At 38.2% G+C, this 25,142-nt stretch overlaps 1 protein-coding gene across 1 annotated transcript in view; it reads right to left on the bottom strand.

Moving 5' to 3' along the window:
- LOC128656309 (inactive N-acetylated-alpha-linked acidic dipeptidase-like protein 2) overlaps positions 1 to 25,142 on the bottom strand; it is a 563,404-nt gene that overhangs the window by 319,038 nt on the left and 219,224 nt on the right. Inside the window, exon 4 of the mRNA XM_053710152.1 lies at positions 13,635 to 13,730. Coding sequence (XP_053566127.1) covers positions 13,635 to 13,730 — 96 coding nt within the window. The remainder of the gene's footprint in view (positions 1 to 13,634; positions 13,731 to 25,142) is intronic.

The following is a 25,142-nucleotide window of genomic DNA, read 5'->3' as shown; positions in this document are numbered from 1 at the left end:
TTTCTCCAACATTGGTGTGTCCGGTCCACGGCGTCATCCTTACTTGTGGGAACCAATACCAAAGCTTTAGGACACGGATGAAGGGAGGGAGCAAATCAGGTCACCTAAACGGAAGGCACCACAGCTTGCAAAACCTTTCTCCCAAAAATAGCCTCCGAAGAAGCAAAAGTATCAAATTTGTAAAATTTGGCAAAAGTGTGCAGTGAAGACCAAGTCGCTGCCTTACATATCTGGTCAACAGAAGCCTCGTTCTTGAAGGCCCATGTGGAAGCCACAGCCCTAGTGGAGTGAGCTGTGATTCTTTCAGGAGGCTGCCGTCCGGCAGTCTCATAAGCCAAACGGATAATGCTTTTAAGCCAAAAGGAAAGAGAGGTAGAAGTCGCTTTTTGACCTCTCCTTTTACCAGAATAAACAACAAACAAGGATGATGTTTGTCTGAAATCTTTAGTAGCCTCTAAATAGAATTTTAGAGCACGGACAACGTCCAAATTGTGTAACAAACGCTCCTTCTTTGAAACTGGATTCGGACACAAAGAAGGTACAACTATCTCCTGGTTAATATTTTTGTTAGAAACAACTTTAGGAAGAAAACCAGGCTTAGTACGCAAAACCACCTTATCTGCATGGAACACCAGATAAGGAGGAGAACACTGCAGAGCAGATAACTCTGAAACTCTTCTAGCAGAAGAGATTGCAACCAAAAACAAAACTTTCCAAGATAGTAACTTAATATCTACGGAATGTAAGGGTTCAAACGGAACCCCTTGAAGAACTGAAAGAACTAGATTTAAACTCCAGGGAGGAGTCAAAGGTCTGTAAACAGGCTTGATCCTAACCAGAGCCTGAACAAATGCTTGAACATCTGGCATAGCTGCCAGTCGTTTGTGTAGTAAGACAGATAAAGCAGAAATCTGTCCCTTTAGAGAACTTGCAGATAATCCTTTCTCCAAACCTTCTTGTAGAAAGGATAGAATCTTAGGAATTTTTATCTTGTTCCATGGCAATCCTTTGGATTCACACCAACAGATATATTTTTTCCATATTTTATGGTAAATTTTTCTAGTTACAGGCTTTCTAGCCTGAATCAGAGTATCTATTACAGAATCTGAAAACCCACGCTTTGATAAAATCAAGCGTTCAATCTCCAAGCCGTCAGTTGGAGGGAAACCAGATTCGGATGTTCGAATGGACCCTGAACAAGAAGGTCCTGTCTCAAAGGTAGCTTCCATGGTGGAGCCGATGACATATTCACCAGGTCTGCATACCAAGTCCTGCGTGGCCACGCAGGAGCTATCAAGATCACCGAGGCCCTCTCCTGATTGATACTGGCTACCAGCCTGGGAATGAGAGGAAACGGTGGGAATACATAAGCTAGGTTGAAGGTCCAAGGTGCTACTAGTGCATCTACTAGAGTCGCCTTGGGATCCCTGGATCTGGACCCGTAGCAAGGAACCTTGAAAAAGTTCTGACGAGACGCCATCAGATCCATGTCTGGAATGCCCCATAATTGAGTTATTTGGGCAAAGATTTCCGGATGGAGTTCCCACTCCCCCGGATGGAATGTCTGACGACTCAGAAAATCCGCTTCCCAATTTTCCACTCCTGGGATGTGGATCGCAGACAAGTGGCAAGAGTGATCCTCCGCCCATTGAATTATCTTGGTCACTACTTTCATCGCCAGGGAACTCTTTGTTCCCCCCTGATGATTGATATATGCAACAGTCGTCATGTTGTCTGATTGAAACCTTATGAACTTGGCCTTTGCTAGTTGAGGCCAAGCTTTGAGAGCATTGAATATCGCTCTCAGTTCCAGAATGTTTATCGGGAGAAGAGACTCTTCCCGAGACCATAAACCCTGAGCTTTCAGGGATTCCCAGACCGCGCCCCAGCCCACTAGACTGGCGTCGGTCGTGACAATGACCCACTCTGGTCTGCGGAAGCTCATTCCCTGTGACAGATTGTCCAGGGTCAGCCACCAACGGAGTGAATCTCTGGTCTTTTGATCTACTTGAATCATCGGAGACAAGTCTGTATAATCCCCATTCCACTGTTTGAGCATGCACAGTTGTAATGGTCTTAGATGAATTCGTGCAAAAGGAACTATGTCCATTGTTGCAACCATCAAACCTATTACCTCCATGCACTGCGCTATGGAAGGACGAGGAACAGAGTGAAGTACTTGACAAGAGCTTAGAAGTTTTGATTTTCTGACCTCTGTCAGAAAAATCCTCATTTCTAAGGAATCTATTATTGTTCCCAAGAAGGGAACTCTTGTTGACGGGGACAGAGAACTTTTTTCTTTGTTCACCTTCCATCCGTGAGATCTGAGAAAGGCTAGGACGATGTCCGTATGAGCCTTTGCTTTTGACAGGGACGACGCTTAAATTAGGATGTCGTCCAAGTAAGGTACTACTGCAATGCCCCTTGGTCTTAGAACCGCTAGAAGGGACCCTAGTACCTTTGTGAAAATTCTCGGATCCGAATGGAAGTGCCACAAACTGGTAATGCTTGTCCAGAAAAGCGAACCTTAGGAACTGATGATGTTCCTTGTGGATAGGAATATGTAGGTACGCATCCTTTAAATCCACGGTGGTCATAAATTGACTTTCCTGGATGGTGGGAAGGATCGTTCGAATGGTTTCCATTTTGAACGATGGAACCCTGAGAAATTTGTTTAGGATCTTCAGATCCAAAATTGGTCTGAATGTTCCCTCTTTTTTGGGAACTACGAACAGATTTGAGTAAAATCCCATTCCTTGTTCTTTTATTGGAACTGGATGTATCACTCCCATCTTTAACAGGTCTTCTACGCAATGTAAGAATCCCTGTCTCTTTATTTGGTTTGAGGATAATTGAGACCTGTGGAACCTTCCCCTTGGGGGTAGTTCCTTGAATTCCAGAAGATAACCTTGAGAAACTATTTCTAGCGCCCAAGGATCCTGAACATCTCTTGCCCAATCCTGAGCAAAGAGAGAGAGTCTGCCCCCTACTAGATCCGGTTCCGGATCGGGGGCTATACCTTCATGCTGTTTTGGTAGCAGTGGTAGGCTTCTTGGCCTGCTTACCCTTGTTCCAGCCTTGCATTGGTTTCCAGGCTGGTTTGGGTTGTGAAGTATTACCCTCTTGCTTAGAGGATGCAGAATTAGAGGCTGGTCCGTTTCTGTGAAAGGGACGAAAATTAGGCTTATTTTTAGCCTTAAACGACCTATCCTGTGGGAGGGCGTGGCCCTTTCCTCCAGTGATGTCTGAAATAATCTCTTTCAAATCTGGTCCAAATAATGTTTTACCTTTGAAAGGAATGTTAAGCAATTTTGTCTTGGATGACACATCCGCTGACCAAGACTTTAGCCAAAGCGCTCTGCGCGCCACTATAGCAAACCCTGAATTTTTCGCGGCTAATCTAGCTAATTGCAAAGCGGCATCTAAAACAAAAGAGTTAACCAATTTAAGTGCTTGAACTCTGTCCATAACCTCCTCATACAAAGATTCTCTACTGAGCGACTTTTCTAGTTCCTCGAACCAGAAGCACGCTGCCGTAGTGACAGGAACAATGCATGAAATTGGTTGTAGAAGGAACCCTTGCTGTACAAAAATCTTTTTAAGCAAACCCTCTAATTTTTTATCCATAGGATCTTTAAAAGCACAACTGTCTTCGATAGGAATAGTAGTGCGTTTGTTTAGAGTAGAAACCGCCCCCTCGACCTTGGGGACTGTCTGCCATAAATCCTTTCTGGGGTCGACTATAGGAAATAATTTCTTAAATATAGGGGGGGGAACAAAAGGTATGCCGGGCCTTTCCCACTCTTTATTTACTATGTCCGCCACCCGCTTGGGTATAGGAAAAGCGTCGGGGGGCACCAGAACCTCTAGGAACTTGTCCATCTTACATAATTTCTCTGGAATGACCAAATTGTCACAATCATCCAGAGTAGATAACACCTCCTTAAGCAGTGCGCGGAGATGTTTTAATTTAAATTTAAATGTCACAACATCAGTTTCAGCTTGATGAGAAATTTTTTCTGAATCTGAGATTTCTCCATCAGACAAAACCTCCCTCATGGCCCCTTGAGATTGGTGTGAGGGTATGTCAGAACAAATATCATCAGCGCCCTCCTGCTCTTCAGTGTTTAAAACAGAGCAATCGCGCTTTCTCTGATAAGTAGGCATTTTGGATAAAGGATTTGCTATGGAGTTATCCATTACAGCTGTTAATTGTTGCATGGTAATAAGTATTGGTGCACTAGATGTACTACGGGCCTCCTGTGTGGGCAAAACTGGTGTAGACACATTAGGGGATGATGTAGTATCATGTTTACTCCCCTCATTTGAGGAATCATCTTGGGCAATATCATCATCTGTGGCATTACTGTCCTTACTTTGTTTGGACACTATGGCACACTTATCACATAAATTTAAATGGGGAGACACATTGGCTTTCATACATATAGAACATAGCTTATCTGATGGTACAGACATGTTAAACAGGCTTAAACTTGTCAATCAAGCACAAAAAAACGTTTTAAAATAAAACCGTTACTGTTTCTTTAAATTTCAAACTGAAAACACTTTATTACTGAATATGTGAAAAAGTATGAAGGAATTGTTCAAAAATTACCAAAATTTCACCACAGTGTCTTAAAGCATTAAAAGTATTGCACACCAAATTTCAGAGCTTTAACCCTTAAAATAACGGAACCGGAGCCGTTTTTACATTTAACCCCTATACAGTCCCAGCTATATGCTTTGCTGAGACCCAACCAAGCCCAGAGGGGAATACGATACCAAATGACGCCTTCTATAAGCTTTTTCAGTGATTCTTAGCTCCTCACACATGCATCTGCATGCCTTGCTCTCCAAAAACAACTGCGCATTAATGGCGCGAAAATGAGGCTCTGTCTATAACTAGAAAAGGCCCCCATCTGAAAAAGGTGTCCAACACAGTGCCTGCCGTTTTTCTAAACGTTCCCCAAGATTATAATAACAATTATTAGTTAGAATCTGCATAATATGCCTAGTAAAGCAATCGTTTTAGCCCAGAAAAATGTCTACCAGTTTTTAAGCCCTTTTTGAAGCCCTTTATTCTTTTATGTTTAACTAAGAAAATGGCTTACCGGTCCCCATGAGGGGAAATGACAGCCTTCCAGCATTACATGGTCTTGTTAGAAATATGGCTAGTCATACCTTAAGCAGAAAGGTCTGCTGTTTCCCCCAACTGAAGTTACTTCATCTCAACAGTCCTGTGTGGAAACAGCAATCGATTTTAGTTACTGTCTGCTAAAATCATCTTCCTCTTACAAACAGAAATCTTCATCCTTTTTCTGTTTCAGAGTAAATAGTACATACCAGTACTATTTTAAAATAACAAACACTTGATAGAAGAATAAAAACAACATTTAAACACCAAAAAACTCTTAACCATCTCCGTGGAGATGTTGCCTGTGCAACGGCAAAGAGAATGACTGGGGTGGGCGGAGCCTAGGAGGGATCATGTGACCAGCTTTGCTGGGACTCTTTGCCATTTCCTGTTGGGGAAGAGAATATCCCACAAGTAAGGATGACGCCGTGGACCGGACACACCAATGTTGGAGAAATTCATTTAAAAAGACTGTCAAGTGCTTTCTGTCAAATGCACAAACCACTTTACTCAAAATGTTGCTGTCAGGTGGCCATCAACTTGCTGAAGTTGAATAATTATAAAACTAAAGTGATTAAATGAAGGCAAATCATTGTTAGCTTTTGAAGCACATTGCTATCATATGATTAATTGATATCCATATGATTGCAAATGAGTAAAGAAGCATCTAACGCATGTTGCAGGTGAAACACGGCAACATATTAATCCCATGAGAGTAAGAGTTAATAGAAAGAAGATGGTCCAGTTCTTAAACACAGGTCATAATAAGAAAATTATGTCTTTCAACAGATTGTCATTAGCACTCCCTTTAGAGAGAACAGATTGTTCATCTTCATGAAGTCAGGATGTTATGATCACAGCTGTCCAGCAAGAAGGGACTTCAGCAAATCAGATAACAAATAACAGCGCACAAAGAATTGCTGACAATAAATTGAGTGTAAATCTGCTAAATTTATCATTGTTTTGACTTGCCCTGCAGAATTAAATGAAATAACATCATGAGAGGCAGCCTGTGTGCCCTCACGCTCCTGCTTGACTTACAGATGAAGCAGAAAATTGTAACATTTCAAAGGGGTGGGGCAAATAGCATAAAGCAATTTTCTTTCCACGCAGCAGTTTTAAAAATATCTCATCCTGTTGAACAAAATGTGTAATTTAATCGTTTATCAATGATGTCATGATGTGATGCATGTGTTATTTTCTGACTTTAATCAGACCATGTCATCTATTGTAGAGTGTTAATAATAAAACTCTGTGCTTGCTATAAATCTAACGTGACATTAGGCAACAAGCTTTCCTTCTGCAACAATTTAAATTTGACACACAGTCAAATGAAATTTTAACTGAGAGAAAATATTGATTGCTTTGCAGCAAGTGTAAATCCAATGTTTTATTGTGATATTGAGAAAATACACCACTATATATTTGTATTTATTTATTTGATCATTTCAATATCTGAGACTCACAGCATTGGATCAGATTGCCATTTTTTTTCCAATGTATTAGAGCCCTCTCTAAGAATCAATGGTTATGTACTTTTATGATGTCGAAAAGTGTAATTTTACTCATAAAAATCATTACTTAATTGTGTGTACTTGAAAGATAGAAGCCATAGAAAAAAGTGTTATTTTTAAATGGTTAGAACTCTATCTATTTAGAGATTACAGCCATCACTGAGGAACTACATCTTTTAATGTAAACATTATTATTTATTTATAAAGCATCAGCATTTTTCATCTCTCTGTTCAAGAAGTACAGGATTCAGATAAGACATATGTCGATACAGCTTTAAACAGATTAATACAAAATGAGTTGAGTGCTTTGTAACTTACGGTTTAGACACACTAATACAAATCACCTTATAAAACTGAAGGGCTTACGAAGGTCCTTATTGTGTACCAATACACATGAGGATAGTCTATGTTGTATTGAAATACACTATGGTAATGAATCTTTGGTATAGAATAATAAGATAAAGTAAAGAATACATATCTTATACATAATGATTGGGAGCACTATTTAAAAATCTATTTATATTTTAAAATATGCTTTTTTTTAACTAATTACAAAACCATTGTTTGTACTGGAATTACTCTAAATAGACTTGAATTATTTTACCAAGTCTTTATTTCATTATTGTCAATTAACCTACACTTTTAATAATGTAAAATAAGAAAGCTACAGCCATATGTCAGTTGAAATTATTACAAGCACACAGACCGAATTTACATAGTTGCAGATAATAATAATCAGAGGCCGTTAATGTTTCGTTTTTATCACGTAATGTATTTCAGCAGTTTATGTAGTACCTTTTCTCTTGTGTATTGCATCCTAAATATCAATTGTAGTTTACATTTATCTGCTCCCTTTGAAATAAGTGGAAAATAATAAACGACAATTTGCACCACATTGGGCAAAACTTGTGTCTTTTAAAAAGATGCCAATAGGGCACAAAGATATTTTTTACAAATATTGATAAACCAGATTTATCTGGTGTTTATTTTCAAATCAATCACATCTGAGGCCCCAATATTAAATTGTCCCATGGTAAAAGTCCTTACAGCAAAAATTAACCATAAGGGCCGTATTAACAAGGGCTGAATGGCCCTAAATGTAACCACTGCTCCTTAACTCATACGCCTCCTCTGATTGACACCCCCCTGCTAGCAGCCAATTGGCCGTGAATCGGAAGGGGGCGGCATTGCACAAGCAGTTCACCAGAACTGCTTGTGCAATGATAAATGCCGACAGCGCTTTGTTAAATCGGCCCCATAGTCTGCTTTTCTTTGTAATAATGCAAATGACAACTGGAAAACACAATGGCACAGTAAATCCAAATTCACCTTCAGTTACATCACACACTAGGAATACTACTTTCAAAGGTTGCTCATTCAAAAAGTGCAGTTCACTCAGTCTGGGGGAAAGTAGCAACTCCCCAGCTAGCTAACCAAACAGCAACTGTAGAGTCTCCTATTCTTCCAAATCTTCACTTGAGACCACCACCATGTATAATTGATAAAGAGTATTCATTCACAGGAAAATATTTCACAGATAACACAATTAAAGATTTGTAAAAAATACTAATTGGGATTTTTTTTATTAATAATATATTTAACATGCACTGTAAAATTTTCTCGTTAATGTGTTTACAAGAACTTATTATATAAGCTAGAAAGTTTAAAATGTATGGGAATTTGCAACTTTAGGTATAATTTTGTATATGAAATAACTGTTATTGCTAATAAAAGCCACAACCCAATGAAATGGGTTGAGCTAGAAGGGAAAGCAGAACTCATTGGGCGATATGTACTAAATGGCGGGCGGACAGCTTCTTAACTCACAAAGCTGTCCGTCCACCTTCGCTACACACGGGCAGCAGATCTGTTGATTCGCTTGCCCGTATGTATCATTACACACTCATCGGAGTGTGTAATTCCCGCCCCTTCAATCGCGCGACCAATCACGTGACTGAAGGGGCTGTCAATCACCGAGAGCGAGCGTGCTCTCTGTGATTTTGCTTCGCCACCTAAGAGGTGGCGTAGAGTATAGGAAGCAGCGGTCTAATGACTGCTGCTTCTTACATTGCGGGAAGCAGGCTCGCATATGCGAACCTGCCCCACAAAGGCTCCGGAGCAGCTTTCGCTGCTTCGTACATGGAGCCCTTTATCTTTTCTGTCTAATTATTTACACAAGTCCTCCTTTTCTTCTTTTTTAATGTTTCCTTTAAGACCAATACTTAGGGCTTGTTCCTCAAAAACTCACTGGCATGGAGAGAAATATCACCAAATCTTTAGGGGCTTTTTTTTAGAGGATTATTTTGCAAAAGTAGGAGTCTCTCCTTCACATCCAGAACTCGCAAAGAGAGATATACAATTATAAAGACTAAAATCACCTTTTTAAAAGTCTTTATGGAAGCTCACAGTTCTGACAAGATGTATTAGATCATCTTGCCAGAGCTGAGAGGTTTAGATTATCGGACCATATGAGAGCAATGGAAAATTAACATTTTAGTACCTTTCTGTCACAGACACCACCTGGGAGCATTATTTTATCCAAATCTTCTTGTTTACATGTTTTTTGAGTAAACAGAGAATAAGTTTAGAAGTGTTTACTATAGGTGGGAAACAATAGTCAAAATCAGATATTTCAAATGAGAAAATAAAGGTAAAGAAGCTATTTGTAAAAAAATATAATACACTAAACGTAAAACGGATCATTGGGAATGCATTAATAGGGAAAAAAATATTAGTATACACTTTCACGTTAATGATAAGGGAGTGGATTACTTGATATGTATGATGCTGCATTTAGACCCCCATGCAAAGCTGGTAATTAATTAACTTGAGAGGGGATTTATTTAAGTTTAATTTTATCAGATATGTTGTATCTATGCAATGTACATTTGATTGTAGGATGCTCCCTTTTAAACTTATATTTTATTAGGTTGGAGAATAATGCAATTTTAAACTGTCGGATGAAAAAATGCTAAGAACTGCTTTGCAGTGTTGTGAAGTATTTCAGGATACATTTTAAATATATTTTAGTAACCGACCTGTCATTTATTTGTGGAGTATTTGCCTGTGAAGGAATACTCTTTATCTTTAATTTATGGTGGTGGTCTCTAGCAAAGATCAGGTCAAGACTGGGAATAAGAAGCAGTCCTGAAAAAAATTGAAAACCAGCGATATTTTCTAAAAAGTCTGTAGAATATACATACCCCATTTTTTCAAGGTGATTACTGGGATACTCCTTCATCCTATATTTATTTCCAAACTTAAATTATATTATTTATAATAAAAAGAAATGGCAGGTTTTTGTTATATAGGCATCATAAAACCTAATTAAAACCTAATTTAATCCATAATTATCCATAGTGTGATCTTGAGAAAACACTCAAAACAATGTTTCACAGTGACTAGACAATAGAAATCATTAAAAGGAGTGCTGCTAAAATGGTACATAATAAGAAATTATACTTACAATGGAATACTTTGTGACTTAATATGAGAAGAAAAAAGAGTGGTTATACATCTGCATCACCTCACCAGGAGCACCACACCCTTAAAATGTAGCTGGCCAACTCCAGTAACTGCAACCCACCAAGAAATCTCCTGGTGTCCCCATAGGCCAATCCAGCCTTGACTTAGATTAAGAAGAATAGGAGATTGTAAACTGCCAATTGGTCAGATAGCTGGGGACCTTCTAATACTGTATCTCCCAAACTGTGTGAATTGCACTTTTTGAGTGTGTAACCGTTATGAGTATTACGCCTATTATGTGATGTAACTGATGGTGAATTTAGTCATATTGTTTTGATTAGATTGATTGATCCCTTTGTACAGTGTAAATGTAAACATCCTAATAAGTGTTAAACGATCTGAATGCCATTTGTGTATATAAATTATGTGTCACGCTCGGCCGCCGGGAAGCTCCGGCGGTCCTCCTTGCGTGTTTGATTGACAGGTTGTTCTGAGCCATCGGCTTTTTATTCCGGGCTTACTGTTCCTTCGGTGCCCGTTTGTATGTTCATCTTTGTGGCTCCTGTGAGTACTACGCTGTGTTAACCCTCAATCTGCCTGATAACCTGTTGCCAAACTCTGCAAGTACTGACTACGCTGTGTTAACTCTCAAACTGCCTGATAACCTGTTGCCAAACTCTGCAAGTACTGACTACGCTGTGTTAACTCTCAAACTGCCTGATAACCTGTTGCCAAACTCTGCAAGTACTGACTACTCTGTGTTAACTCTCAAACTGCCTGATAACCTGTTGCCAAACTCTGCAAGCACTAACTACTCTGTGTTAACACTCAATCTGCCTGATAACCTGTTGCCAAACTCTGCAAGTACTGACTACTCTGTGTTAACTCTCAAACTGCCTGATAACCTGTTGCCAAACTCTGCAAGTACTGACTACTCTGTGTTAACTCTCAAACTGCCTGATAACCTGTTGCCAAACTCTGCAAGTACTGACTACGCTGTGTTAACTCTCAAACTGCCTGATAACCTGTTGCCAAACTCTGCATGTACTGACTTCGCTGTGTTAACTCTCAAACTGCCTGATAACCTGTTGCCAAACTCTGCAAGTACTGACTACTCTGTGTTAACTCTCAAACTGCCTGATAACCTGTTGCCAAACTCTGCAAGTACTGACTACGCTGTGTTAACTCTCAAACTGCCTGATAACCTGTTGCCAAACTCTGCAAGTACTGACTACGCTGTGTTAACTCTCAAACTGCCTGATAACCTGTTGCCAAACTCTGCAAGTACTGACTACGCTGTGTTAACTCTCAAACTGCCTGATAACCTGTTGCCAAACTCTGCAAGTACTGACTACTCTGTGTTAACACTCAAACTGCCTGATAACCTGTTGCCAAACTCTGCAAGTACTGACTACTCTGTGTTAACTCTCAAACTGCCTGATAAACCTGTTGCCAAACTCTGCATTACTGACTTTGCTGTGTTTAACCCTCGAATTGCTTGATTTCAAGTTACCTACTCCTGCATTTTTAACTGATTCTTGTTTAACCCTCCTTCTATCTGAGTATAAGTATCTCTATTTGGGGAGATTTCCATCTAAAATTGCAGTGCAGGAAATACTTTTCTATAAGAAGAAAGTGTTCTCAACTAATATCACCTAAAATAATGTAATTTTAATAGTCTCCTACTGTAAATCATGAAATTGATAAGCTACAAGGTATAAATGTTGCAAAATATTCCAAACCTCAGCGCATTTGGGACACTGAACCCAAATTCTTTCTTTCGTGATTCAGATAGAGCATGCAATTTTAAACAACTTTCTATTTTACTCCTATTATCAATTTTTCTTCGTTCTCTTGCTTTCTTTATTTGAAAAAGAAGGCATCTAAGCTATTTTTTTTTGGTTCAGAACCATGGAAAGCTCTGTTTATTAGTAGGTGAATTTATCCACCAATCAGCAAGAACAACACAGTGTGTTCACCAAAAATGGGCCGGCATCTAAAACTTACTTTCTTGCATTTCAAATAAAGATACCAAGAGAATGAAAATAATTTGATAATAGGAGTAAATTAGAAAGTTGCTTAAAAATGCATGCTCTATCTGAATCATAATAGAAAAAAATGGGGTTCAGTGCCCCTTTAAGTTTATCTTTATGAATAATATTTCTACAACTGTAAGAAGAGGGTGACAATTTGTTTTGATATTGTAAACTTGAGATTATATTATGTTTTAAAAAATAAAACCTGTGCAAATGATCTCAGTCAACAACAAAAAAGATGGAACAGCAAATGGTTAAATCCTGATCATAATGATGTGATTGTAGATTAGAAATTAAATTTATAAAAGACAAAAGTACTATAAATTACAATCACAAAAATGCAAGTATTAAATAAAAATGATTATTTTTAAAACAGTTTTGCTAAACACCATTTCTAGATGCTGGGGCCATGATTTCCATTATCTCACATTTCCTACAGATCTCATCAGTGGTACGAGATATTAGATATATGGCTTTTAAATACATATGCATAAAATATTGACAAACTAAAAAAGTGATGGTTACACAACTTGTTTTACACTTATCACCTGTTTTTTTGCATGCTGGCTTGACCCACAGAACTGCACTCTGGATTATTATTCTGTTTTGCTCTTCTGCTGTTAAGTATGGTTTCTGTGTGCTTCTCTGATACTGAACTCTGTCCTGTTTGCTGACTTCACTTCTGATAATCCACTGTCTTCTGATTCCAACTGCTATCTTCTGAGATCTGAGTTAAGCTTGTACCTTGCACAAGTAATTGCCTGTGCAATGGTAAATACAGGCAGCAGACACTGCCTACTTGTCACTATGCTAAGGCAGACAGGTTCTTGACCAGGAACCTTAACTGTCTCGACTTTGATAAATGGCTCCCTAAGTGTATAAATACATGCTCAGACTTCAGTTATTTAAATAGTATGTTATACCAACACAAGTAATAAAAATACTTCCAAATTAACCAGACACTTTCAAAATATGTAATCAATGATTATTGTAAACTATGAGCTCCATTTATGATAAGGCGAGTGGACAATTTTTCTCAACTTGAGAAGTTGTCCACTGGCCTTTGTGGCATAAGTGCAGCAGATCCTGTTTCTCCACTGCTTGTATGTATCATTAAATGCTCAAGTGAGTGTGTAAAGCCCGCCCTTTTCAATCACTCTGAGAGTGTAAGAAGCAATGGCCTAATGACCACTGCTTTTTACATTGCGGGAACCTTTCCCTCAATGGCCTCAGAGCAGCTTATGTTACTTTGTACATGGAGCCCAGAAAGTTTTACTAAATTAGATAAACACTTGTAAACAACATAACAAACCCACAAAAAGTTGAAACAATTAAAGGATACCCTTCAGTACTAGAATGTGTTACTCTTGGTAGAGACTCAATGTACTTCAGTAGCTGCACTATCATTATGTGGTAAAATGGAGGTTAGAAGTTATACTTGATTTCATCAATTTTAGTAACCATTGTACACATTTGTATTCTTACCTTTGCAACATAACGATGAAGATGAAATGAGTGATTCTGTTCTTGGACATTTTTTGTTTTGTTAATGAAGAAAGCTTCTGATATGAAGTTTATAGCCTGAAACAGGAAATACATTTAACTTGACAGAATCCAAAATGAATTCATGAAAATATATTGCACTATTAATATATTAATACATTATCTTGATTTCAAACACATTTTACAATACTTTCAGTCAGATAGCTTTCTACTGAAACTATAGATATAAGCAACTATGATTCTTTTTTTAAAAAAGTATAATTTAAAAAACAATATTTTTTTTAGTATACAATTCATTATTGTTAACAAATTTGTTTTGATTTTACTTTTAATAAGTTATAACATTGTCCTAAATTCAGTTACTGAGTGTGACCTTAATTCATTAATGCATACATTGTTTTTGTTATTTGAAGTTGATAATTCTATTAATGCCTGTTTAGTCTGACATAAAAAAATGACAAACCATGGAGCACTCAGTCAGAACCTCTTACTTACTTCCTCCACTGCTTTGCTTCAGCATCTGCACTGTATCTGTAATGTAAACCACTGTGGTGCTGGAAATCAGCATGTCTGCCCACACATCAAAACATAACACTTACTCCTAAATCTACTTGAGGTTTAAAGTGGAGCACAGACTGGTTGCAGAGATTTGGGAATGAGTATTAGTTTTACATAACACTAATCCAAAGTCAAACCATGAAGCCCACATGTGAATCAAAAAATCTACATTTACCTAATATGAGTTTATTTAGATAGTTGTGAACTAACAAAAAAATTAAATATTTACAAAAATGTAATTCTTTTCAGAATATTTCAGTTTATATCTCCTTTAAACAATGTTAATAAATGACATAACTGTTTGGCATTTTAATTATTTAACATGACACTATTGACTGAACTGTGTACTGGTATTTTTGTGTTAAACAATACATTTCCAAGTATAATAATAATGTCTTGTTTTTATAGAAAATAAAACCACATTTATTTTTATTTATGGAAAAACAAAATTTGTGCTTACCTGATAAATGTCTTTCTTTCCGGGTATGGAGAGTCCACAACATCATTACAATTACTAGTAGGATATTCAACTCCTGGCCAGCAGGAGGAGGCAAAGAGCACCCCAGAAAAGCTGTTATGTGTAACTTCCCTTACCCATAACCTCCAGTCATTCAGCCGAAGGAAAATGGAAAATGAAGAAACACAAGGGTATAGAGGTGCCTGAGGGTTAATAAAAAAAATGCAGAATTATAATTTAAAAAGAGGGCAGGGTCATGTACTCTCCATGCCCAGAAAGAAAGAAATTTACCAGGTAAGCATGCATTTTGTTTTCTTTCCTATGGCATGGAGAGTCCACAACAGCATTCCAATTACTAGTGAGAACCAATACCCAAGCAAGAGGACACGGAATGAAAAGGGATGGAGAGCAAGGCAGGAGGACCTAAACAGAAGGCACCACCGCTTGAAGAACCTTTCTGCCAAAAGAGGCCTCAGCAGAGGCAAAAGTATAAAATTTTTAGAATTTGGAAAAAGTATGCAAAGAGGACCATGTTGCTGCCTTGCAAATTTGTTCCATAGAAGCTTCATTTTTAAAAGCCCAAGAAGAGGAGACAGCCCTAGTGGAATAAGCCATAATTCTCTCAGGAGGATGCTATCCAGCTGTCTCATAAGCAAAACGAATCATACTTTTTAACCAGAGGGAAAGAGTAGTAGAAGTGGCCTTCTGACCCTTACGCTTTCCAGAGAAAACAACAAACAGGGCAGAAGATTGCAGAAAATCTTTAGTAGCTTGTAGGTAAAATTTAAGAGCATGCAGAACATCCAGGTTATGCAAAAGACTTTCCTTATGAGAAGAAGGATTAAGACAAAAAGAAGGAACAACAATTTCCTGATTAATGTTTCGATCCGACACCACCTTAGGGAGAAACCCCAATTTAGTAGTATAAGGACCACCATATCTGCATGAAAAATAAGGTGCAGGGAATCACACTGCAGAGCTGAAAGCTCAGAAACTCTGCGAGTGGAAGAAATAGTAGGAGAAACAAAACCTTTCAAAGATAACAAGTTTATATTAACAACATGCATCGGCTCAAACGGAGCCTGCTGAAAAACTTTAAGAACTAGGTTAAGGCTCCAAAGAGGAGCAACAGGTTTAAACACAAGCCTGATTCTAACCAGAACCTAAACAAAAGCTTGAACATCTGGTAAATCTGCCAGACGTTTGTGCAAAAGAAAAGACAGTGCAGAAATCTGACCCTTCAGAGTACTGACTGACAAACCTTTCTCCAGGCCATCCTGAAGAAAGGATAAAACTCAGATCCAGGAGAAACCCTTAAATTTGCACCAAAAAATGTATTTACATCATACCTTATGGTAAATCCTGCGAGTAACAGGTTTACGAGCCTGAAGAATAGTATCAATGACGGCTTCAGAAAAACCACATCTAGACAGGACTAGGCGTTTAATCTTCAGTCAGCTTCAGAGAATCTAGATTTGGATGGAGGAATGGACCCTGAACTAGAAGGTCCTTCCTTGGAGGTAACCTCCAAGGTGGAAGAGATGACATCTTCACCAGATCTGCGAACCATATCCTGCGAAGCCAGACAGGAGCTATTAGAATCACAGATGCTCTCTCCTGTTTGATACGAGCAATAACTCGTGGCAGGAGAGCATACAGAGGGAACAGGTATGCTGGTCCGAAATTCCAAGGAATCACCAGAGCTATCTATCAGAGCGGCCTGGGGATCTCTTGACCTTGATCCGTACTTTGGAAGCTTGGTGTTTTGATGAGACGCCATCAGGATAACCCCTCCCACCTGAGGGTTATCCTTGAGAACACTTCCTGATGGAGAGCCCACTCCCCGGGATGAAAGTCTGTCTGCTCAGAAAATACGCCTTCCAATTATCCCCTCCTGGACTGTAGATGGCAGATAAGAGACAATCGTTAGCTTCTGCCCACTGCAGAATGTGAGTCACCACCCTCGCAAGGAACTCCGAGTTCCTCCCTGGTGGTTGATGTAAGCCACTGAGGTGATGTTGTCCGACTGTAATCTGATAAACTGGACTAAGGATAATTGAGGCCAAGTGGTCAAGGCATTAAAGATTGCTCTCAACTCCAAGATGTTTATGGAAAGAGAAGACTCTTCCTGAAACCACAGGCCCTGAGTTTTAGAGAACCTTAAACAGCTCCCCAGCCTAACAGGCTGAAGTCCATAGTCACAATCACCTAGGAAGGTCTCAGGTAGCAAGTGCCTCGAGACAGATGTTCCTGTGAAATATACCATGAGAGTGAGCTTCTTGTTAGGGGATCCAGATTTATCCTCTGCGATAAATCTGAGTGGTCGCCATTCTATTGACTGAGCATGCAAAGCTGCAGAGGTCGGAGATGGAACCGTGCAAAAGGGATGATGTCCATGGAAGCCACCTTCAGACCAATCACCTCCATGCATTGAGCCACTGATGGACGAATAGCAGGCAAGAAGCCAGAAGTTTGGATTTTCTGACGCCGCCAGGAAAATCTTCATGGACAGGGTATCTATAATTTTTCCTAGGAAACACACTCTTGTAGCTGGAACTAGAGAACTCTTTTCCAGATTTACTTTACACCCGTGGGAATGAAGAAAAGACAACATCTCTGTATGAGATTTTGCTAGAGGAAAAGATGATGCCTGAACCAAGATGTCGCCTAGATAAGGAGCCACAGCAATTCCCTGGGATCTGATCACTGCCAATAGAGCCCCCAGAACATTTGTGAATATTCTGGGAGTCGTGGCAAGACCAAACGAAAGTGAAACAAACTGGAAATGCTTGTCCATAAAAGCAAACCTTAGAAACTGGTGATGATCCCTGTGAATGGGAATGTGTAAATATGGGTCCTTCAGGTCTACAGTCATCATGAACTGACCTTCCTGAACCAATGAAAGAATGGAACGAATAGTTTCCATCTTGAAGGATGGAACCCTGAGGAATTTGTTGAGGCACTTTAAGTCTAGGATGGGACAAAAAGTTCCCTCCTTTTTGGGAACTACAAATAGATTTGAATAGAATCATTAACCTTGTTCCTCTAGAGGGACTGGTACAATAACTCCCAGGGAGGATAGGTCCTCTACGCAAATTTAAGAAGGCCTCCCTTTTTACCTGGTTTGAGGATAGTCTTGACAGGAGAAATCTGCCCCTTGGGGGGCAAGACTTGAATCATATTTTGTAACTCTGGGATACTATGTCCACAGCCCATGGATCTGGGACATTGCGTATCCAAGCCTGTCGAAAAGAGAAGCAAAGCCTGCCCCCCACTTGATCCAAAATTGGATCGGGCAGACCCTTCATGCTGATTTAGAGTCATCAGAAGGCTTCTTGTTATGCTTTTCCTTATTTCAAGGCTGGCTGGACTTCCAAGAGGACCTGGATTGGACTAATTTGGAAGAAGAAGGGGAAGACTTCTGTCCCTTAAAGTTGCGAAAGGAACGAAAATTAGAAGTCTGTTGACCCTTAGGTCTATTCTTCTTGTCCTGAGGTAGGAAAGATCCCTTTCCACCTGTAATTTCTGAAATGATTTCCACCAGACCAGGACCAAATAGGGTTTTACCTTTATAAGGTAAAGCCAAAAGTTTGGCCTTTGAAGATACTTTGAAGATTTTAACCACAGAGCTCTACAAGCTAGGACAGTTAAGCTAGACATCTTAGCTTCCAGTCTAATTACCTGCATGTTGGTATTGCAAATAAAGTTATTGGCTAAGTTAAGAGGCTTGATTCTATCTTGGATTTCCTCAATCGTAGGCTCCTCTGATATCAGATCAGACAGGGCATATCACCAGTAAGTTGCTGCAACCACAACCGTAGCAATACTTGCTGCAGGTTGCCACTGTAATCCTTGATGGATGTACATATTTTTTAAGTAAGTCTCTAGCTTCTTATTCCTCTATAGGAATGGTAGTTCTTTTAGCTGTAGTAGAAATAGCTCCTTCTACTTTAGGCACAGTGTGTTATGAGTCACGAATGGAGTCAGCAACAGGAAACATCTTTTTAAAAACAGGAAAAGGGGAAAAAGGAACCCCTGGCTTATCCCATTCCTGAGCTATAATTTCAGACATCCACAGAAGAGGGAGAATCATAAACTCTTTTAAGTTTAGTAGACTTTTTAGGGTTGACAGCAACCAAAGGTTCAGAGTGGTCCAAAGTAGCTATAACCTTCTTCAGTGGCAACCAGAGATGTTCACGCTTAAATCTGAAATAAACTTCTTCAGATTCTGAAGAAAATTCCCCCATCATGTCAGAGTCTGAGATTTCACCTTCAGAAGCTACTAAAGTATCCTCCTCCTCAGACATTTGGGAAAGGTTGACCAACACAGATTTAGAGTGGTCAGAAACCTTACCAGCAGAAATATTCTTAGATTTCCTCTTATGCTTACCCGCAGTAGGGGAAGCAGATAAAGCTGCAGACACCGCAGAAGTTGTCTGTGCAGCAAAATCTCCTGGCAAATAAACCCTCCCCAGGAGGTTGAGAGGAACCGCAGGGCACTGTATCTGAAACCACTAAGGCTTGGGACATTTGAGGAGAAAGCTGTGGCATATCCTGAACAGCATTATCCTGAGAGACAATTGGCTCAGAAGGGAGTAATTTATCTTTGAATTTTAGAATCTTAGCTAAAAATGAGAAACAAAATTGCATAGGTAAAACAATTTGGGCCTCTAAACATAATAAACACTTATCCATAGAAACAGAATCTTGATCTGTGTCCATAGCTGAGAAAGGTCCTCAATAAACAGTGAAAAATAAAAGAACTGTAATGTCACTTTAAGAAAAACCTTAAAGGGACAGTAAAGTAAAAAAAATATTTAATGATTTAAATAGGGCATGTCAGCACTGATTGGCTAAAAATGCAAGTCTGTCAAAAGAGCTGAAATAAGGGGGCAGTTTGCAGAGGCATATATACAAGGTAACCACAGAGGTAAAAAGTATATTATTATAACTGTGTTGGTTATGCAAAATTGGGCAATGGGTAATAAGGGGATTATCTACCTTTTTAAACAATAAAAATTCTGGTGTTTACTGCCCCTTTAACTGTGCAGAAATAAACAAATGATGCTGAAGTTTATTGAAGCACCTCTATACCTCAGACTTGCTGAGGAGATCTTACCGCACCGTGTGGAATTGACACTAGTAAAAGGAAGAACTCTCCCATGCAGATCTGCTCAATCAGCTGACAGTTTTCTTGTTAGCTCTGAAAAATGTGATCCGGATCGGTAAAACAGTTAATATAACCAGTATATGCGATCGTCTTAACCACAGAGCAAAACGCCTGCACTGGATATTCACTCCGTTCTCACTGAATACAAGTGTAAGAGCAGAGGACATGTGATTGGACTGAGAAAATAAACTGTGCCACTGAAAAAGTACGCATTTCTGTCCAACAAAATAAACTAACATTGCACACTGTAACACTCATATGCACTATTAGCCTCAAATAAATAAAAAAAACTCACGCTTTGAGCTATAGACTCTAAATAACCCTTCAGCCAGTCTCCTTAATAAAAAAGGTGGAAAATTAACCCCTTAAAGTCTCATTAAATCAGTGTCTGCCAGACTGCCCAAGTATTAACCCCTAAGGGTTATAACATAACCCATATGAAGATTCATAAGAGGGATTAAACTCCCAAGTGCTGTCCTTCAGTGCCTAGAAGGCAAATGCACTTAACTGTGGATAAAGCTGCAGGGCAGGAACAGCTTCTTAGGTGTGATAGACACTATCAGGGACCTGAAGAAAAAGAAAGAGCAGAGTAACCAATCCTGGCTTTCTATGAAGGGGTAGCAATAATGTTAGAAATAAAGCAAAGACAACCTCACCGCTTTCTAACTGCTAATAGCCACAATTACTCCTACTAAAGAGACTAACATGGACACAGCATAGCCCCTAATTTTTGCTTGCCGGAAAAGTACCCATAAAGGAATAAATATCGTCAGACATCATTTTCGCACATCCTCCATTGACAAAGGCAAAGAGAATGACTGGGGATTATGGGTAAGGGAAGTTACACTTAACTCTTGCTCTTTGACTCCTCCTGCTGGCCAGGAGTTGAATATTCCACGAGTAATTGAAATAACATGGTGGACTCTCCATGCCATATGAAAGAAATATAAATATTACATTTATATGTGTTTTACCAAAATTAATTAACTTTGATCCAATAAATTAATCTAAATTGCAAAAATCAGTAGCTTAAAACTAAAAAATAAGAATAACCCTTCCAATCATAACCTGGTAATTAAAATAATATTCACATCCCACTATATAATTCAACTGCAGATGTTTAGTATGGTGATTTGAATGGACTGATGCCATATGGTTCAATCACTAGCTAGCGCATCATAATCATAATGTTTACATCCCATGAGACCTTTGATCAGATGCAGTCGATCAAAGGTTTTGCTCTTTCAATTAAATTAGTGTAAAATAAAACGGTATTATCCTGCTGAAGCTAAATGCCAGGTGATTTAAGTGATTGATGTTGACAGATCCAGAAATTGTTGCACACCTAAAAAGCAACCTCATTTAGCTGACCTATACTAGAGAAGAACTTTCCAGTATTACCTTTTACTACCATTTGACAGAGCAGCTGTGGAAAAACTACACTGACACTCCAAGGGCTGCCATCTGGGAATACTCTAAAAAAGGGGGTAGTCCCTGCAGCTTCAGAGATTCCTCTCTTGAAAAGTAATGGGGTTTTAAATGAAATTTAAAAACTTGTACTGCTTGCATTTGTTTTAATAATTCATTTTTTGTTTTATACCATTTTTTAAATTACTCTTTTTGTGATCCTATTGAAATGCATGTATCATTGTCAGATAATTTAAGAGACAGACTAGTCAAAATTAAACTTTCATGATTTTGTAAATTTTTGCACATTTTTTTTCTTTTTCTTTGTAGATGCCACCATTACCTAATTTTTAGGATTATCTTATTCCTATAGGATAGACCATTTTGGAATTGTTTTTTGGGTTATTTATATATATATATATATATATATATATATATATATATATATATATATATATATATATATATATATATATATATATATATATATATATATATATATATATATTATATATACTTGTAGAGACAAGACCCGCAGTCACTGGACTTCAAATACAGTGAAACAATTCTTTAATGTGGTACGTTTCGGGGACATTAAAGTTTTGTTTCACTGTATTTGAAGTCCAGTGTGTGCGGGTCTTTTTATACAAGTATTTATCTTCATTAGACCGAACCCTGGCTGTTGACCTGTGAAGTGAGAGTGTGGGCCCCTTTGGACTTATATATATATATATATATATATATATATATATATATATATATACACCGTATATTATTCTATACGCTTTTTGGATAAATGTTTTTTGTAGATTTATACTTTTGTATTTTTGGTCTATATTTTTGGGTATCTTTTGCGGGGGTATTATTATTTTGGGTATTATTTAACTCTTATGGATTCACTAGTATTGTTTGCTTTATAAAAAATAAAATTGATTTCTATTTTAACTGTTACTTTAGTGTACTTTAGCATTTTGTTGGACACTTCTATTTTCTATTATATGATATCTTTCTTCTAGGAATTTTTAGGACATTCCTATTTTCAGATAGTTATATTTTTAAGCACTGGGTATTTATTATAAAAGTATCTTGTCTTATTTAATGGTGCCTGCTTAAGTTACAGCCTCTTTTTAGTTTTAGTTTTCAGCCTTTTGTTTAACATATCTGTCTCCTCTAAAAAAAGGCTTTTTAGTGCTACCTCAAAGTATATCTCAAATAAAGATAATGCAGTTTATCCAGCAGGTGGACAACAAAGGATAATCTATGATAGCTATGTTCATCCCCACTTGAGTACCTCTTTTTTTCTATGCAAATAAATCCTATGGGTGGTGAAAACAACAAAGCAATTGACTTCTTTCCCACTGTGTCATAGAAGAATATAGCTCCATCTTTCAGCATCAAAAACATTTTTTTTTTAAAAAAGCACCCAATGCTAATTAGCCTTGGTTATACATTTATTTTTTAAATGACTGAACTCAGTGTATTACAATAGTTAGTAATTACAGGCTGATCCATCACAACAAATGACAGCATTATAACAACAATCTTTTTTTATGTTTATTTTCCGACAAAAATATTATCATGCTGAATATTGTGTTTTGCTTTACCAATGTATTTTTTGATGCATTGCATTCAGGAGATTTGCTTTCATACATTTTTTATGACAAAAACATATTTTCTTCACAGTTCATTCATGAAGAGACAAAAAACTGACCCTACAACCTCTCTCTAGCTTTAATTTACTAACCTCAGCAAGTATAATGAGATATCAGTGTGGAACGTTATCATCACATCTCTTGTTTTCACACTCTCACCTTATTCACAAAGTCAGCACTGTAATATATAAGGATGGTGAGATGAAAGATCTGTCACCTTCTACTGTATAATCCACGTTGTTTCAGGCAGCAATAAGCACTGTTAAAGGGACATAAAACCCCCTTTTTTTTCTTTCATTATTTAACAAGGCCATGCAATTTTAAATGACATTCCAATGTATGTCTATTATCAATTTTTTGTTTAATTGACATCCTTTGTTGAAAAGCTGTAAGGTAAACTTAGCACTATGGGCTAAATTTATCAAAGACTTTGCAAGCCTTTCGACCCCATACGACAGGTAGTTTCTCACAAGAGAACATGCACGCCGTATTTAACAAGCAGCGGTCATTAGACCGCTGCTTTCCTAACCTTTCGCCACCTCTAAAGTGGCGAATTTCAATCTCCCCAGTATAGTCCAACTGAGAAGAATAACAGCTCCTGCCCGCACGATTGGCTGTGCGCATGCAGGGGGCGTGATTGCACGCAAGCGCAAAATAGTGCTCTTGTGCAATGCTGAATTCCGTATTTGCGCCCCTGTCCGCATCAGTCTAATAAATTTACAAAAATAGAACTGGACTTAAAGGGACACTGAACCCAAATTTTTTTCTTTTGTGATTCAGATAGAGCTTTTAATTTTAAGCAACTTTCTAATTTACTCCTATTATCAAATTTTCTTCATTCTCTAGGTATCTTTATTTGAAAAGCAAGAATGTAAGTTTAGATGCCGGCCCATTTTTGGTGAACAACCTGGGTTGTTATTGCTGATTGGTGGATTAATTTAACCGACCAATAAACAAGTGTTATCCAGGGTTTCTGAACCAAAAAATAGCTTAGATGCCTTCTTTTTCAAATAAAGATAGCAAGAGAATGAAGAAAAATTGATAATAGGAGTAAATGAGAAAGTTGCTTAAAATTGCATGCTCTATCTGAATCACGAAAAAAAAAATTTTTAGGTTCAGTGTCCCTTTAAGTGCACTTAAGTCCAGTTCTATTTTTGTAAATTCTTGTTTTTAACCAGTTGTTGATGTATTGTATGAATTGACATATGAATTTGTGAATGTGTTAATATATTGTATCAATTGTTTTACCGCAGTGATTTGTGTTCTATATTTGAGCTGATATATTTTTTATATACATTTTTTATGATTAAACTTTTTACTTTGTAAATGCTTGATACTACTGAATATAATATAGAATTAAATCCTTCACGAGCCACATATTAGTTGGTTTTAAGCTTTTGTTAGCACCACAGATACTGACGGTTTCTGCTCCTTCTTAGAAAAAGAGCTGTCTATTCTTACGTAGATATTTGTAGATATGGGTATAGGAGAAATCCCAATTAATCTGTTGGTTTTACCAATTATATCTGCTAGCACAGTTTAATTCTCTGTTCTTCCACCTTTAAGACTTAAACAGCAGTTAAAATTGCTAATGTATTTAAAAAAAGCAAATTAAATCAGCATCAATGCATTGATCCCCCTAGTGTCCACTCACTTCCTTGAATAAAAGACTGACAACCACTCTGGGGTGAAAAGGCCACAGCCCAATTTTATTAAATACTTAATAAATATCATAAATAACAACTCAAACTTAAACAAGAGTGCTTGCCCACCAACCCCATGTTGCCAAGCTTAGCCAACACGCCCCACAGTTCTGAATCTCTCCCCTGCAGCCCAGCAGGAAGTACCATTAGCAAGTTATTGACCTAAAATAGGCAAACACCCGCCACCCGTTGACTGCGACATCCACCAACTCTCCTTCCTTAAAAACAGGGAGGGAGGGCGGGAGCTTCCTTCTGTCTATTTTCCAAACTGCTATCCTACTTCCTGTTCCTCTCCTATTTCTCCCTTTCTTCGCTCCACCCCTCTCACCTATACTTGACCCCATTTTTTGGGGGTCCACAGGAGGAGGGGGGTCACCCACCCCTCCTTCCATGTTCTCATACAGGGTGAATCTATTTTTAAAAGTCTGATCGCTCGTGTAAACAAATTGAATGTACATTAAATATATTGCTATTTCAAGGCCTTTTAGATTAATTTCATTAATATTTTGCTGAAGGAATAGCATATTTTATCTTGGTTTTCTC

Source organism: Bombina bombina, chromosome 4 (assembly GCF_027579735.1).
Source record: "Bombina bombina isolate aBomBom1 chromosome 4, aBomBom1.pri, whole genome shotgun sequence".
Lineage (NCBI taxonomy): Eukaryota > Metazoa > Chordata > Amphibia > Anura > Bombinatoridae > Bombina > Bombina bombina.
This window is presented reverse-complemented; position numbering and strand designations above follow the sequence as displayed.